The 18273-nt window shown below is 41.9% G+C and overlaps 1 protein-coding gene across 1 annotated transcript; it reads left to right on the top strand.

Moving 5' to 3' along the window:
• The first annotated feature begins 4736 nt into the window (after nucleotides 1-4736).
• UBE2B (ubiquitin conjugating enzyme E2 B) lies at nucleotides 4737-12523 on the top strand. The gene is made up of 6 exons (XM_082291237.1): nucleotides 4737-4864; nucleotides 7974-8054; nucleotides 8767-8792; nucleotides 9826-9915; nucleotides 11082-11170; nucleotides 11953-12523. Exons 1-6 carry the CDS (start codon nucleotides 4821-4823, stop codon nucleotides 12079-12081), a joined length of 459 nt encoding a protein of 152 aa, XP_082147363.1. The 5' UTR covers nucleotides 4737-4820; the 3' UTR covers nucleotides 12082-12523.
• The last annotated feature ends 5750 nt before the right edge of the window (nucleotides 12524-18273 follow it).

Below are 18273 nucleotides of genomic sequence, written 5' to 3'. Positions count from 1 at the left end.
CAGGAAATTGCTTTTTCTATACCAGTTGAATTAGAGGTGCCATCCCCCTCCAAAAAAACCCACACATATATTTTCCATGTGTAGGGTCTTTTGAAATCAGTTAAGGAGCCCTGTACCATTGTGTAACCACATAATCTGTATAAACATCACCCGGGGCAGCTCATGTTTAAGCAAAACCTAAATCAGAAAGTTTAGTAATTCCACTTTGTGTTAACAAAATATTCTCAGATGAGATCATGGTGTATAACAAAGGAAAGGGAAAAAAATAAAAAGGGAAAAAACCCAACAAAACCAAATAAAACAGTTTAATAAGAAGCAGGTTCTGTTTGTTTTAAAAGTACTCAAGGTATAAAAGCACGGACTGAAAAAACCCTCCTGCTACATCAGAACTGACTCTGAGGCACAGACTGCCCTCATTTCCCAAAGTCATCAATGTCCTGATCCTACTACAATTAGCAACTGCTAATGTAGGTGATGAGCAAAAGAGAGCAGGATTTTGGCACAGTACAGTATAGATTTTGGCACAGCACCCAACCTATCAGCAGCAGGACAAACCAGAAGTGATTAAAAGACATGAGACAGTGAAGGAGAAGGACAAGGTGGGAATGCAAAGTACTGCATACTTTTAGCTCTTCCGAATTTCAGAGATGGGTCCGAATTCTCTGCAGTAGCACTGCTGCTACCCAAGTCCTCCTTCAATCATCCAGTCTAATGTTCCAGTTCTGCAGATCATTTCATACCAGTTGGAAGCCTTAAACTACAACACTAACCCTTGTTCTTAATAAAGAATTAACATATTTTATATCTGTATGACAAACCACAACAATAAACGGTGTGATCTAGAAGCAATAACATTTTATTTATGATTAATCTTTCCATGAGTTCTTTCACTATTGTTGTGAAGGTACTCAATTGCTTGTTTTAACTGGAAAAGGTATTTTTAAGCTCTTTGTTATCCAGACCATGGAAATAACACTGGAGCTCATCTAGAACTGTATGATTGATAAATTCCAACACTAAGTGAAGTCTCTTCTTTCTGCTTAAATACATGAATTGGGTTAACAATATTATTATGATGAAATCATTGTTGGTGAAAGAAGAAAAACATTTTCTACCATGGCTTTTTATTTTAGTTCATAGAGGCCTCCTCTGAAAGGCTGATAACAAGAACTGTAATTTGCTTAACTAAAGACTGTCATTAATTTGAAAACACACGAAAAGTCTTTGTTTCTGCTCCCTCAGCCTTCCTCCAACATTCATACACATTTACCACATTACTTTTCATAGTGCATCTTCAGGCTCTGAACCAATGCTGCTGTACCAGGAATACAGCAAAGAAAGGAGCAGCTCCTTTCATTAGCTTAAAAATATCCTCTTGAATGTGTTCAATTTACTCTAATAAATCATAGATAAGAACTCCCACATTAAAAGAATCACAGTAAAAATGTACTTTTTTGTACTGAGATCCATTTACCATTTAATTTTTGCATTACTAGCTGCTGATATTTTGAAGGAGTTTTAGGTTAACAACAAAGCTGGTTTAAACTCAATATAAAAGTATCTGTTACTTTAATTACCCCTCTTTTTTTTAAATTGAGAGCTACACTCTCACTGGTGCCAGGTCTCCTTAGTGCCACCAAGAGCCAGGACATCAGTCTGTATTTAGAGGGAACTTCGAGGGAAGCTGAGGAACCCATATGGCAAAATGTGCCATTATCCCTAATTAAAAATTGATAAGATCTAAATTTTTAAAACATCCTGTTACTGCAAAGAGTGGAAATGGGATGAACATAAAGTATGGAAGTAAGAATCCAAATAAGTAAGAATCTAAATTTATAACCATGTAATCTGACTACAAGTTATTGTTTCTGTACTTCGCAGAAGTTCAGTTAAATCACAGTGAGCTGGTGTGTCTGGCAAAGAGAGAATCCAATCTGACCCATGTGCAGACTGAAATTCTTGTGGACTTTTCACAAGCAGAGGTCTGAACTCAAACTGAGATTTTAGGGGAAATCTCCCCACTGCACCCACACAATGCTGAAATATCTTTGCAATGAAATACTTGTGGATAATCCCCGTTCTGTTTGGGGATGGCACAGAACTGGTGCAATAAATACACCACCCCTTCCGTGGCCAATGTGCACTGGGGATCTCGGGGAGGGAACCAGAGCCAAGTGATGCAATCCACAGCTGGCAAAAAGGCCACCTGGGGAAGCTGGTGCAGGGCAGTGTGAGCTCCGAGGATGGCTCCGGAATTGCAGAACCGGGAGAAGTCAGCCAGCTCTGCTTTCCCTCTCCCATGGCCTGATGGGGACAGGCAAGAGCTCTGGGATGGAAGCACCCACAGCAACGCACGGCACGACCCCAGGAACTCACCCAGCTCACATGCATCATCTTGTGATGGGTCAAAGTCACCTCAGAAATTGTTTGGTTTTGAGAAATGCTGCACAAGAATCTAGTACTGACTCAAGATTAATATAGAATGTGCTGTAAAATGTTACCTTAAACTTAATGTAATACCCTATCAAATAGCATTTTGAAAAAAACATAGAAATAAAAATTGAACTTGAAACAGCTTTCTGATCAGGAATTTGTTGTATCTATCCCAGTATTATTCAAGAAGGAAGACATTAGTTTCTGTTCTAGACCACAGACTGTGTAAGGATTTTTTCCAAGTGTTTGAAGCACTGTTACAGTGGATAGCTTTAATGGTTGCACAGAAAAAAGACCTCTCCAGGCACCAAATGACAAAGTTAGTGTTGAAATCGTTGTTTCCACCCATCTCTGGAAGTCAGTGGGTTACAAGTACACGATAAATTGAAAACATTTGACCTAAAATGCCCATAGTCTCATTATAATGGCAGTGATGCATTTAAGTTCATTAAGCAAGGAAGTACTGGAAATAATTAACAGCAGATACAAATCTAAAGTGGATATTTAGTGCAGATTTCATTTTGAGACATATTAAACCACCTTTGCAAGGCCAGAGCCTCTCTTTTATTGTTAGTAGGGACTGATTTTTTTTGAAAGTAGCTTGGAATATATTAATTTTAAAACATGTATGTGCCATGCAATCAACAGAACAGAAATTGCATCTAGTTCTTCAGAGGAAAAAAAAAAGCTCTTAATTTATTACTAAAACTGCCATCTACACGTTACTGCTATGTAGGATTAAAATGTTCCATTAGATAATGTCAATACACTGTATCCCGGTTGCATCAGAGAAGAAGAAATATTGTCCCTGATGAGATATTGCCGAAAAAGTTCCCAAGCCAGGTGGAAACAACAAAGGGTTTCAGATTCAACTTGAGCTTGGTGCTGGTGTTTGGTCTTTGTTTATTTCCTTGCACAGGCTGAGAGTGACTTGGGCTTCAAAAGGCAGAGAGATGCCCTGGAGACAGGGGATGCCCCATCTGGGCCCTGATGCAGCGCCTGTTAATACTGAATTAATTAATGTTGTTAAACGACACTTCATTATGTGTACAGGTTCAAGCTTGCACTTGTTTTTTACAGATTGCTTTCTCCTTTCTGAGTTAACAGGAGCTAAATATAAGCTGGATAAAGGTAGAGGAGCAGCAGTGGAATGAAAAATGAAAATGTGTGTGATGGGAGGAGGAGGAGGAAAGTCCAGAGGAGGGGAAAGCTTGCCAGGAACCATTCTTCACTAATGTGGGGAATAATATTTTAGTGGCTGGGGTATTACAGTTTCCTATTACCAAGGCTTTTGGAAAAGCTTGCTCCCCTGCAGTACCAGGCTTTATGCGAATTCCTCACAATAGGCTGACTATTTTCACTGAGGTGGGACGTTGGATTAGTGTTCTGAGTAAATCTTTGCTGACTTAAATCCCACCCTGTGTGAAATACAAATTCCTCTTCTAAAGAGCCCAGTCAGTGGTGCTTCTGCAGCAGGGCCTGGCACTAACTTTGTGAAAAGAAGTACTGAGCTTTATGCTGTGTTAAACTCTGGGCTGAAATTATTCCACCACCTGGATGGCTGGAGGGAGAGGGAATGGCCAGGGGACGCAGACTGTTTATTTCTCACTTCATTATGAGTCCCATGATGTTTTGACCTCCTTAAAGTCATCTGAAAGTAAAGCAGGGAGGCACATGTAACCACACAAATCCAAGTTCAGGGATAACTTCCGACACTCCATGTAAGAATTGGGTCACGACTTCAAAGAGAGCTGCTCTGCCTGTTGGAGTAGTGGGATTTTTAAAAAGGGCTGAGAGCCAGGACATTAGTCTGTATTTAGAGGGAACTTTGAGAGATGCTGAGGGACCCATATGGCAAAATGAACCATTATCCATAATTAAAAATTGCTGAGAACTGAATTTTTAAAACATCCAGTTACTGCAAAGAGTGGGAGTGAGCTGCATACACAGCATGGAAGTAAGAACCTAAATGTATAACCTTGTAATCTGACTACGAGTTTCTGTTTCTGTACTTCGCACAAGCTCAGTTAAATCACAGCGAGCTGGTGTGTCTGGCAAGGAGAAAATCCAACCCGGCCCACGCGCAGACCGAGACGCTCCGAGAGCGTGAGGCAGCGCTGCTGTTTGCCGGGCCGGCCGCGGTGCCGAGGCAGCCCCCGGGCCGCTCCCGGCCCTTTTCCCGCGGCCGCTTCCCAAACGCCTCCGGCCGCGGCGCCGCGCGCTGCCGCCTCCCCCCCCGCGCGGCGCGATGGTGCGGTCCGGCCCCCCCGCGCCGGCGCGCATGGTCCGTGCCGCGCCGGCCCCGCCCCGCGCGGGGAGCCGCCATTGCGGGTTGTTTGTGCGGGCGAGCAGCGAGCGCGGGCGGGAGGCGGCGCCGCGGCTCCGCCATGTCCACCCCGGCGCGCCGCCGCCTGATGCGCGACTTCAAGAGGTGAGCGGGGCCTGGGGCCCGGACCCACCGCCGCCCCGCGCCTTTGTGCCGGGCACGGGGCTGGCATCGAGCCCCCCGGGGCAGGGGCGCGCCCCGCGGGGAGCGGCAGTGCCGGGGGGAGCGGGGTCACTGCCGGGGGAGCGCGGGGTCCCGCCGGGCAGCGCCGGCTTTGTTCGAGCCGCCTCGCCCGGGCGCCGACGGCTGGGGGCGTCTGAGGATAAAAGTTGGAGCGGTGGCTGCGAACCAGGGCGCCCCGGGAGTGCCCGCGCGGTCACGGGGCGCCGCGATGTCGGGGGGGGCTGCGGGCGCTGCCAGGGGCCGTGCCCGGCTGGCCGGGCCGGGAGCCCGCGCCGCCCTGCCCGCACCCCACCTCCGCCGAATACGTCCGGCACCCGCAGGCTCCAGCTTCGGCATAGCTCTGGCAGAATTTACAAGTGTTCCAGGCTTGTTGGGTCGGAGAGTCTCTCTGAAAACAAGTTTTTTGTAATAGGCACCTGAAAACGAAGCGCAAAGAAATAGCGAACGCTTCGTTTGTATGTAATAAGAACCAAAATGCCCTTAAATGTTTTTAGGCTCATGATACTGTGTTTAAAGTTTGCAATCGTGAGGAGTCTTTTGTGTAATATATGCGAACTGCTAAAGGAGCAGTTATTAGTTGCACTCTTTTAAACATTAATGACTGAACCACTGACTCTGGAATAAATTATTTCCAGTCTGACACGTAAACACACTTAGAACAGAGTGTGGAAAAGGGTGGGGGGTTTCCTTTTAAGATTTACAGTAAGAGTCTCCGGACTGGGTTGCTCAGGAGTAATTAGAGGTGAGTCAGCTTTGATAGTGTCTCTTTTTTTTAGCATAGCTATGTTATACCAGCCCCTGAAAACACATCAGTAAACACTTGACGTGTATTGTAGTTGCTTTACGTGGCTGCACGTAAAGCACCAGTGACAAAAGCCTGATTCGTGAATCTAGGAGGAGTAGGAGGTTTTTGGGAAGTGGAGCCCTCCCCTGCTGTTGTGTGAGTGTTGGTGTTTGTTAAGTGGGTGTTGCTTGATTCCCGTTCAAATCAAAACAGGATATGCAGACTTTTTATTGTATTTGGTTACACAGATGAACCAGTGATTTTTTTTCAGGCTGACTAATTTATTTTTCAAAATTGCAGTCAGATGTGGGTTTTATGCCGTTATATTCCTACAAGATCTGGTTTAATAATTTTGAAGTTAAGGCTTGAGAGAAAACGCTAAAGATGTGGAAAAATACAACCAAGTAGACAAATGTCGTGGTCTGAAGTAAATCAGATCTATTTGTCCTATATGTTGCAACTTTGATATTCCAAAACTTATGTAACTTTTTCATGTCAGTTTTTATTTTACTCTGCTCTTTCGTGCTGGAACTTACGTATTTGTTTCTTATGTTACTTGCACTTCATACTGAAACAACAGACGGTGTACTGTCAACTCTGATTCACTTCATTAAATATAAATTGCTTTTGCGTACTGTGATTGTCAGGAGCAGTGAAGAGAGAACAGTTCAGCCGATTTCTTACCTCGTCTAAGTTGTTTGAGTAAACAACAACAACAACAAAGTTATTTATTTATTTTCTGATAAAAAGGGAGTGCAAATACCACATTTTCCTTGCTGTTTAGGACTTTCAGGATTAGTCCTATTTGCAGTCCTTGCCAGATCCTTTGTGTAGTTAGACTCTGTGACAAGTAGGGTGCTTTAAAGTTGATCTAAAAACTAAAGCTGTCTCCCAGATGCATTTGTCAGGCTAATGCTCAAGCACTGCTGCTGGCCTGCAGCCTGGCTGTCATGTAGGAAGAAGTCCTGTTCCTGCTTTCCCTGACCAAAAAAGTAGGTGGTTTATGCTGTTGATACTGAGCTGCCTGGACTGTGTGTGCTCGGAGAGCAGGGATGTAAACACAGAGTTCACAGGGGCTCTGAGCAGCTTCTGGGCCCCTCTGTAGGGCAGCACCACTGCTCAGCATCCTTGGACAACACGTGGTGTTACCCCAGGCTGAGGCAGTGCAAGTGCAGGAGGGTTGCCTGGCTGTGCTGCTGTCAGCTCTCAATAAATCTGCATTTGCACATGGTATTTAGTTAGGCTGTGTCCCTTGGTCTGCAGAGCTTTTTGTAGTGACTTGTTTATAAGTGTACTGTGATATGATTAAACCTTATGGTAACACTCAAGAGTTGTTAGCGAGGCAAGGGCAGTCACTGCATTTTCCTTATTCTTGCATAATTGTGGAGGCAAAACAGGTGAGAGGAGGAGGAGCTGTCACTGAGGGGATTTGATCAGGTGGATTGATTGGGGCCCGCTGGTGTACATTCTTCAGGGTCTTGTGATCCTTAATATGGATCCAGCAATGGGCAGAGGGGAGCATTTGGATCCTGCCCTTTGGCTGTAGCACATATTTCTGGTTCAAGTTTGTGAGGCTTTCAGTAAGTAACATGCTTTTCCCTAGTCCAAGGATTAAGGAACTAAAAATAATTTAAAATGCTCCCGTGATTGCTTTAGTGATAAACACATTTGTGGGACTGGCAAGAGGGAGGAGCGGCACACAGGTTTCCCCTTTGCTCCCTTTTTGAAGCGATCAGCTTGTCAGTCAAAATAGGCTTATACCTAATTTAACCACGTCTCACGCACGGATCTGGGAATGCAGGAAAAGCTCCACTGAGGGTCCCTTGTGTTGTGTCCCAGCAAGAGTGCTCTGTGTGTGTGTGTCACTCCCTGGTTGTGGCTGCAGCTTGTTCTCTTCTTCACTGTGGCAGCCAGCAGCAATTGCTCTCTCATAGTTAACTGTGGAGCACCATAAATCCCAGCTGTCCATGGTGCTATGTTATTCTTACAGTTAATCCTTTGCTCCCTGAACACTTAATCAGACCTGTTGTGCCCTTGTGTCTCGGTGTAAAACATGAGAAAATCTTGATGTGCGTTGCCTTGCAGGTCTGTCTTTTGGGGTGTTGATAAGCTGCATGTAATGCTTTGTGTATTCTGTGATTTGGAATTAGAAAATATTTACAAAATGTGGATATTACTGGTAAATTATACCTGCAGGTGGAAGTATTTAAGATATATGACTTGTCATTCTATGTTTGTAATTCTTAGATTGCAAGAAGACCCTCCTGTGGGTGTCAGTGGTGCACCATCTGAGAATAATATAATGCAATGGAATGCAGTTATATTTGGGTAAGAGTTTTTGGTCACTATGAAATTCGATATCAGAGGACTAAATATAACAACCTGATGTTTGTTTTTGCAGTTATTCTCTTGTTTCATGTATGTAAAGTCAGCAAACTTTAAAAAATGGCCAAGTGTTACAGTTAAAATATCTTTTCACAGATTAAATAGAGAACGGTTAGGAAGGAAAAAAATTTAATTTTAAAATTTTTCAGCTTTTTTGTTGAATAAAGCTTGCATGTGGTTTAATAAATAGGTGTGTTATGAAAAAGCAGGATTCCTCTTTAAAGTACGTAAGTGCCACATGTTCTCGGCCTTTAAATCCATATGTATTAGTGATTGGATTGAATCCCAGTAGGACAAGGTACAGGATCTGTCTGGGAAGTTACATTACATATCCTATAGAAGAGGAGCTGTCTTAGTATCCTTCCGTAAAACTGAAGTGTGCTTGCTAATAATCTAGTAACCTAATGGCATATGTTTTGTTTGGGATGATGATAAAGTAGATATCCCAAATAGCAGAGTGACTATGGGAGGTGTCTTAGATACAACAAAGCTCTCAGAGGTTGCCCATGGATGCTTCTCTAAGTATTTAAATTATAAGTATATAAGTATGTAAGTATATCTTGGGGAGGATGAGGAAGAAGATACCCATTTACTGGGCCTGTGTGGAAGTAGGTAATGATCACTTCTAACTAGAGTTTCTTTTTAAACCTTTCAGGCCAGAAGGGACTCCTTTTGAAGATGGTAAGTTGCTAACTTTTGTATCCTTTGTCATTCTAATAAATGTTGCCAGTACTAACATTGTTCTGCTTTTGAAAAATAATATATGCTATCTGTATATAATTTGAAACCAAGCAAGCGAAGGAGTGAGGCTTGTTTGCTATAAAAATATGTATCTTGATCTAAGCAGTGTCTTGTCATGCTGGCTCATGGTTGGTTAGAAAGCTAAGAAGCAATGCTTCTATTGAGGCTTTTTCAGAAACATACACACAAGACCTTGTAGCAGGGGATGTTGGCCTGACACTACCAGATGTGTTTGTACATCCCCATAGCTGAGCTCAACAAGAGCTTTTCTTGTTTCATCTTTTTTGGCATGTTTGATTCATCACTGTTCTCCTAATGAAGAACAGGTGAAAAACCTTGAATTCTCAATATGGAACTCAGTGAGGTTGAGGGAATCCCAAATTTGTACATAAACATGAAAGTTGGTGTGTAATGAACCTCCCTTAGGCATATGAGGAATAATGAGTTTAATAATTATAGTATTATTGCAGTAATTGGCAGCAGATGGGTTTTTCTCGATGTTGGGTTGGAAGAGTTACAGTAAATTATTCACTGATCCGTAGCAAAGGTTTTCAGTGAATCAGTTGTGAGCTCCAAAGACTGAGATTGCTGATTATGAAATTCCAGTGTTTCTTTGCTGGCACCACAATACCTTCTTAATGAAACGCCTTAAAGTCACCCAAGTCCATAGACCCAGCATATTGGGTCACGGAAAAGTGGGATAATGTTGGATCTGGCTGCCTTTGCCATGTATACAGTGAGTCTCCAAGCTTCTACCCAGTCTCTGCTGCTGGGTTTATTACTCTAAGCAGTAGTTCCACAGTTCCATTATCACTTCAAATATATGAAAAGCAGTCAGATTCAGTGTTGTTTGTTTATATAATGGTGAGGAGAAATATTGATCATGGAGCACATAAATTAATTTGTTGTCTATGTTCCTGGATATGTTCTTCTGTTGTTAGTTATCTGATTGTATTTATCTTTGTTTGGACAGGTACTTTTAAACTAGTAATAGAATTTTCTGAAGAATATCCAAATAAGCCTCCAACTGTTAGATTTTTATCAAAAATGTTCCACCCAAATGGTGAGTAAACCATCTTTATTTAGCTGTAAATATTGCAGTGTGGTCATGCATTCTCTGAAGCTCTAGAATGCTTAATCTCTCTTCATTGCTGTCTCCTAAGTAGAAGTCTAGGACAGCAACTGCTTGATGAAAAATTAAGAATTACAATGCTATTAAGAAGCAGCTATCTGCCTCTTTCTAATCAATATGTAGCCTCAGTAGCAAAGCCTGTGAGTATTTTCAGCAGCAGCTGCACTTAGATTGGTTTAAAGAGGCAGTTCTGGCTGCAGATTCCTGCCCCCCTCCATTTAACAGCAGCCGTGTCATGAGCTGCAGGGAACTGATGGAGCCAAGTGTTACTTATTCCTGCCAGGTGAGGTTTCACCCAAGTCCCTGCTTTTGTCTGGTGCTCTGTGCCAACCAGGACTAGCACAGGGAAGAAAATGAGGGTGCTCAGTCATAGCGGAGGTGTGTGACCCAAACTCAGTGATGAGGGCAGATATGAGAGTGCACTGTGCTTCCTCCCCCAGCGCTGATAGGTTTTGCTCAGTTCACGCATGCAGAAAACACAAGCCCTGCCTGCTGCTCCTCTGTAGACATAATGCCTCACATACTGTCCAGGCCAGTTTGTCTCTGCCAGGAGGTTTGTAATTTGTTGGGAACAAGCTGGAGGACAAGCATGTAGAAGTTTGAGCAGGTTCATATGGGCTCTATGAAGACTGATAAGTATCCAGACAGAAGTAGGATTTCAGCACTTTTCCATATTTTCTACTGTCTGCCTTGGTGCCTCTCATGGTAAGTGTAGGGTGTGTGAAAATGGGGCAGGAGCTGCCACTGTTCAGAGTGTGATGGCTGTGAGTGGTTCCACTCCTTCAGTGAAGGCCTTGCTGCTCTCTCCACTGTGACATTATGGGTCGGTCACACTGGAGGAGCAGGACACCAAGTCTGTCTGTTCCTGTGCTAATTCCATAATCTTCAGACCTTCCTTCTTTCCCTCTTAGGTGTTCTGTTAATTTCAGTAATAAATCTTCAAAGTATGTGTCAAGCCACAGCAGATGGTGAGACAAACTGCTGTCCTCTTTCCTAAAGCATTAATCTAAGCACAGACTGAATTGGAACAATAACTCTGCTTTGAACAGTGCCATAAATCTGACAGTTTCTAAGTGATATCTGTGCTGTATTTGCAGTGTATGCAGATGGCAGCATATGTTTAGATATTCTTCAGAATCGCTGGAGTCCAACATATGATGTTTCATCTATTTTAACTTCGATTCAGGTAACTTTGCATCTATTTTACCAAATAATTACGTTATTGTTGGTCTGTATTCCAGAATTCAAAGCTCAGTAATGGGGATAGCCAGGTATTTGTGTCAAGGGGAACTTCAAATCCTTATGAGCAAAGCAGTACTTTTTAGATCAAATAAAGGCAAAGATGCTACATAATTACTAATTCTGAGCTACAAAACTGCCATTGTGTATTTTTGCACAGGAAAGCATTTACTGGTTTGTGTTAATTTTTAACCTTTTTTACTCAAGATATGATATCAGATGCAGAAATTTGCATAGTGTTTGAAACATGTAACTTTACTATGAAGCTTTGCCCTGTGAAGCCCTCAAAGGGACAATATTGCTGAAACACACTACTTGGAATAAGTAAAAATGGCCTGGCACAGTGGAAATGCACAATTCCTTTGTTCCTGTGTGATTGTTTTTATTTTTCAACAGTGGTGTTTTGTAGGAGACATCTTAAGCCTCTCTTTAGTCCTGAATGACAGTAGTAATATAATTACCAATTAGTCAGTTAGCTCCATGGTGCTGACTAGACAAACTGTCTCTGGTTTGTGAAGCTACAAGTGTGTGCAGTACTGGTGCAGGGTGTAATTTGAGGTTTAGTGATACAATTAGGGATGCCTAACAATGAGTTTAACTGGGTTTTTTTCAACTGGGCCATTCTGAGTTGTTTCTGCCTCTGAAACACATTTGACTTGAAAGTAAGTTGATTTTTTCCTGATTTAAATGTGTTGGTTTGTCTGACATTATGTTTTCCCCCTTTTCCAGTCTCTGCTTGATGAACCCAATCCAAACAGTCCAGCCAACAGTCAGGCAGCACAACTTTACCAGGAGAACAAACGTGAATATGAGAAAAGAGTTTCAGCTATTGTCGAACAAAGTTGGAATGATTCGTAACAGCTGCTGTGTTACTCTCCATCCTCATAATCATTATGTACAATTTAACTCTCAATAGAAAGGCTACCAGAAATTTCAAGTGCCACCGTTCTATGAATTCGCATAAAAACTCATTTGCAAACAAAATTAAGCCCTCCAGTTTAGGGAAAGTTAAAAGCTTGTGTATCTCAATTAACGTCCTTTTTATTGCATGGTATGAACTAAGTTATTGCTACATAAATTTGTAATATATCCTGTTTGTATTTTTTTTCCAAGTGTATAATGTTGGTGTGGAGTTTTCATGACAGAATATACACATTTTGTAAATCTGTACTTTTTGAAATATTGAATGCCTTATTTTTGAATTCTTTAGATTTTTAAATTGGAGAAAAGCACTTAAAAAAGTTTTTATATATGATTATTTCATGTAAAACTGTTAAATACATAACCTTAGTGCAAGACATTCTGCTCTCACTCTTATCTTTTTCCAAGGGCTCATTTTTTGTCCATGCTGTTGATACCCTGCACTTTACAAGCAGAAAAGTTAATCCATGATGCAACTGTCTTCATGGGATGTCTTTGCTTCTGCACCACAGCTTGACTTGATTCTGTGTGTCCTCAGTTGTATGAGGAAGAGAAGTTTTGGTAGCTGCCAATTAGAAATCGGGAAACAGATCTAACTATTTTGCTGAAAGTCCCACCTTAAACCAGCAGCAGAGTTGCAAACATAACCTGGGTGACCAGGCTTGGTGATAATGTATTCTGAGATACTGTATTTTACCAATTTGGAAAATGCTGTCATCTAAATCTGTCCTATATTCACCTAGTGATACTGTAATTATTAGAAGATACTCAAAATTATATTAAAGAGGTTTCCCATTAGTTTCCCTTGGGGGTAGGGAAAAAATTAATCACCAACAGAAGAAAACATGTCTGCAGATTTAATGGAGTTATTCTTTAAAATTTGACTGTGTACCATGTGGTCAAGTCTCATGTCTGTAGTACAGAGGCTCCACATATTCTTAAATTGACAGTTTAAAGAACATCGGCTTTGTTTTTGTAAGTGTTAATGTGGTGGTAATTTCTTGCTGTATTCTGTAAACCCGGCTAGCTGACTACAGGAAAGAATTAAGCCATTGTTTTCTTCCAGCATTAAAATTGTAACACCTTTGTCATAATTCCAGCCAGCATTATGTATGTATTAAACCCCCCAAACTCATACCAAAATACAGCTCAGTGGTGCCTAAAAAAGCAGTGGAAATTTATTTCACCTAGAAAAGAAAATGTTGTTTATTTGCAACAGTCATTACTAAAAGTTAATCTCACTGCACTGAAACAAGAATATCAATTTACACCTCACACCTGCTTGTAAAGGTGTGTAATTTCTAGGAACAGCACTCAAGTTTAGAAATGGCACTCAGAATACTGTCAAACCAGACTCTGTTAGTACCTTGTGGAGTAAAACTACTCTGCCTTGGATAAGAATTAGTGTGCAAAGGCTCAAAAATCAATGCTAGGTAATAACTATGCGCTCATTAAGTCAGTTTGCTTTCCTTGAATTGCTGAATTTGTGTTCAAGAATTTTTCAATCTACATCTGATTATTAACAGAAACTCCACAGGATCCAATTTGCTTTTGGCTGTGATGAAGTTACAGTAACACTGGCAAAGTAGTGCTATGTGGCTTAAACCAACATCATTTTGTTCATAAATATAATATGGAAAAGCTTCCTCCTTCTAATAATTAATCTAAACTTTGAAGATTTTTTTTTTTTAAATTTGCTTCCTGTTTCAGTATTTTTGTTCCTTTGACGTGTGCATGAGCTGAGATTTGCTGTTCATTAGCATTCATATTAATTTGATTATTCCTGAGGAGTTTGGCCCAGTTATAGATTGATAACACTCGGAACATGTTTTTATGTCTCTGGGATGGAGGCAGTGGATGTGTGAGAAACAAAATTGGAGCAGAAGGGGGGTGCTAATTAAATGATGAGCCCTGCAAACTGCCTGTGCTGGGACCCACACTGTTCAGGGACAGGTGTGGCTGAAGGTGTCTAAGAGCATTCTCTGTGGAGGGCAGAACTTGGAGCCTACACTTAGAAAAGTCTGCCTGGAAAATGTCCTGCTGTCCCTCAGATAAAGGTGAGTTGCTGTATCCCAGGGTGTGGGGGGGAGGATCATTCCCTCGCTCACCAGATTTCCCATGGTCATGCTGTGTGCTGACTCTGCAGGCTGGATGGGAATGTGAGAGTGGTAAGAATCCAGCCTCCATGGTGGCCCATGGGGAGACACTGGTATAGGGGAACTGGTGTTTCTGCAGGTGGGATCCTGGAGTACCTGGGTGCATGGTGCATCCCCAGGAGCTGTGGGGTAAAGGGTGACTTCTGTGAGCCCTCCACCAATACACATTAAAAATTACCACAGAACATAGGTTAAAATGTGCTAAAATCTGCTAGAAAAACAGTTTATTACCAGGCAGAAGGAAGCAGGCCAGAGGTGATGGTGTAAAGGATGCAATGCCCTGCTCAGCCTGACCGATGTGAGCTGTCAGCGCTCACTGATGCTGCTCAGGACCACAGCTTCCTCTTGGAGCCTTCACATGCCCGTGTTCAGCATCTTCAGTGGGCTAAGAGGTACTGACTCTTCGGGCCTGTGGGTTCCTGAGTGCTCCCTGCTCCCGCCACCCTCCTTTTGGGACCAGCTGGTTTCTGGGCTGAGCTCTGTGGACTGCCCCAAAGCTGTGTGTGGGTAACGGACAAATAAAAGTCCTTTCCCTCTTTATGCTACAAAGAACAGGAGTCTGATGACAAAGACAAAAAGGTTCAAGTGCAGTGATTCACAAGAGCACTCAGTAGTCACAATAAACTTTATGGCACAGTTACCTTCTTAAATAGTGTACTGGGATGCTTGATTTTTAATTTATTAGCAGATGTAATGTACTAAGCTTGCTAGGACAGTGGGATTAATTAAGGAAGGACTGATGGGTTCACAGTTTTGGATTTGTAACTTCTCATGGGGCTTTCGTTCACTGATAATTAAACAGTTCATAATCACTTCCATTAGATTCCATATAAAGGCTGAAAACCATCGTGGAGATGTCTTTAAATTAATCACCCCAGAGTTTTTGTCCTATATATCCATGTCATTCACGTGATTTTACAGGTGGACAAGCAGAGGCATCCAGGTCTGCAGTGTTTTTGTGTCAGTCAGGAGGCCATCGGCAGGGCTGTGGGCGTGAACCATTCCTGGGCATTCCCCAGTCTGAGTTTCAGGTACAAGAACACCTTTGCCTTCAGGTTTATCACACTAACATTATTCCTAAGAAACATCAAACACTGCACTGCTCGTGCTGCTTTCTTCAGATCTCAGTTCCCTGAAGATGTCTCATCCAAATGCAGTCCCAAGCCAGAACTACAGGACTTGGATCTTCACAAATGTGATTAACTTCACTAGTGTGAGTCGTCCCATTGGGATTCTTCACCACAGTACAGATAAATGTGTGTAATTGCAGAATCAAGGCCTTAGGCTGTGAGAAGTGAAGAAATCACAGCTTGAAGTACTGTATCTGCAGCTTCTTAGTGGGAGGTTTTGTATTAATAGTCAATTAATGTGTCAAACAAATAAAGCTTTAAATATTTAGAGATTAGGAGGTGCCTAATAAAAAACTTAAGCAAAAAAGGAAGATTCCCTGCTAACTACAGCGGCATTGAGATATTCAAAATAAAATAGGTAGGCTAATGTAGACAGTTAAGTACTTCACATTTAACATGTCAAGGGTCCGTGAGAATAGCTTTTGATGTATATAAAAATGCACCAGGAGAGGAAGAGCCTTCTCCTCCGGCCAGACTTCCCAACCTGTGTTTTTATTTGAGCTTTTTACTGTTTGTGGAATGTGTCCCAGGCAAATACTATGCCTTATTTGTTTGGAGTTGTTTTCTGGAAGAGGAAAGGTATAATCAGCAGGCAATCTGCTGTAATGTATGAGTTGGCAGGGCAGGTTCTCCACCTCCGCTTTGGATGGGGCTCCATGGTGAGTGGCTGGTGGGACTGCGAGTGGGAAACAGTGACCAGAGACTCGGTGAGTGGGCAGCATTTGTTTGTGAACAGTGCCAGCTCCAGCACTCTGTTTAATTTGTTGTTTAGGTATTAAAAGAATTATCTGACCTCCTCTCCCTGCTTTTGTTAATCTTTCTATGGAAGAGCTTCAGCCGAGTGCAGAATGTGTGTGTCCTGTGTCATCGTGCCAGCAATGGATCACAGCCCCTGCTCAGTGCACCTGACTCCCTTAGAAGTGAAAACTGGTATAAACCTTTGGACCCAGCCTTATGGGCCATATGAACACCATGTAGCCAGAGCAGTGAATGATTTAGGAGGCATTCTTTTTATTTCATTAAAGTTTTTGGGATAAAACCAGTCCAAAACTAGAAGACCAACAAAGAATTATGTATTATTGCAGGCAAGTGGGCAGTTTTGTTGAACATGACTCTTAACAGTTTATCTCTGGAAATCTCTTAGTATTAATGATGGTGAAAGAGGTGAGGGGAAAAGGAGCTAAATCTAAAAAAAACTTAAATATGTAGAATCAATGAGCAAAACCCATTAACAGGATGCTGCTCTGCTTTTGTTGTGCATTCAAAGGATATGAGTCTTAGAAAATAATATATCTTGGATTATGTGTGTGTGTGTACATAGGAGAGGGGTTTTTGAGCTATTACAGAAACTTTAGTTAGGTAGTAGTGTTTGAAAATAAATGGGCTTTAAGCTTTGAGGAGTTTTTTTGGTTACCATTGTTACTGCACCTTGAGTTCATCTCACAGCCCAGCCTCCGTGAGCAGAGAACAAAAAATAGGCAGAACTTTTTAGACTCTGATAATGACTGTAATTAGCATCACAAGCTATGGAAATTGCAATATTCCCTAAAGGTTTCTTGTCATTATCCTCTGTTTCTGCACTGAAAATAACGATTTTTAAGACAGGGTATCTTCTGTATTTGGTACTGTCCCACTAAAGGTAATGTTCAACCTCTGTGTTAATTTTTGTGTCTGCTGTGGTCTGTGTGAAAGCTGTATCCTGCCAGAAAGCAAACATGCTTCTCTCAAACACGGGATGTTGTTCAACATCCAGAATGAAGCCTTTTTCATGATGTGGTCAAAGCATGTAGCATGGGATTTTCTGAGCTAGTGCAAATGTAACTAGAAGAAAGTTTGTTTTAAAATCCCAGTATGTCAATGTTTCAATCAGGAGTTCAGTGAGGTCATAAAATAAATTATTTTTGCCCTTAAACAAGTGCCAGGGCTGGGTCAAACTACTGTAAGAAGGCAGACTTATGGTTTGATGGCACTGATAACAGAGACTTGGCTGTAGAGGCTGTTAGTGGTGAAGGTGGGCAGATGTCCCTGCCCAAGCTTCCACCTGTAGCACAGGATATTCAGCCCTCAGCCCCTAGAACTGAAAAGATCTTGTGTTTCTTCCCTTGTTTTTCAGTTTGGGTCATTAACTGCCGTGTCTGATGCATTTCTAAGCTGAATAATTTTGACAGCTGCCAATTTGGTACACATACCATGGGCTGAGCTGGGAGCCACCAAGCTGGGGAGGATTCTGCAGCCTGAGCAGAGGCACTACCTGTCACAGCAACAACCTCGGGCATAAAGGGGGACCTAAATACGTATTCATCAGGGAATGAGTTGGTCTGAGAAAGGTCACCCCAATCATCTGAGACCCACAGAGGTTTTTATCCTAGATAAGCCCCTGCTTGCAAAAATCAGTGAACACATTCACATTGTTTTCAAAGCCATGTTAAACTTTGAACAGCTCAGTCTCGGCATTAGATTATTAATCACACTGTTCACTATCACCAGTTATTTATTCTATAAATAATCTTTATTTATATTTCTGTTTATTTTGAAATTAATTTGGGTAAGAATAGAAGATTATGGGTTCAGAAGTTTGTCTAGAATTATGTCACACAACTGCAATGTCCAGTAAATATAAATATTGTTATTTTATCACTTCATGTTAGTGCTGTCATGATGGGACTTGAAGGATTTCACTCTGAAATGTGATACTTCACACAGGCAGAGGCAAATTGTCTTCAGTGACTGACCAAAGTGGGAAGAAGGCAGAAATGCCATCTCCTCTGAATTAATTATGAACCACACAGCTCTTGCTATTATCTGTTTACACATTATTGGCCTTGTGATGTGCTGTTGAGGGA

The sequence above is a fragment of the Coloeus monedula genome (genome assembly GCF_965178545.1).
Source record: "Coloeus monedula genome assembly, chromosome: 15".
NCBI classification, from domain to species: Eukaryota; Metazoa; Chordata; class Aves; order Passeriformes; family Corvidae; genus Coloeus; species Coloeus monedula.
Note: the sequence above shows the minus strand (reverse complement) of the source record. Positions and strands in the feature narration are given on the sequence as shown.

Excerpts from the sequence above, each read along its gene's own strand:
- UBE2B (XM_082291237.1), top strand. The coding sequence starts at position 4,821 with ATGTCCACCCCGGCGCGCCGCCGCCTGATGCGCGACTTCAAGAG. Across the intron at positions 8,793-9,825 it reads AGGGACTCCTTTTGAAGATG|GTACTTTTAAACTAGTAATA; the intron begins GTAAGTTGCTAA and ends TTGTTTGGACAG. Across the intron at positions 9,916-11,081 it reads AAAAATGTTCCACCCAAATG|TGTATGCAGATGGCAGCATA; the intron begins GTGAGTAAACCA and ends CTGTATTTGCAG.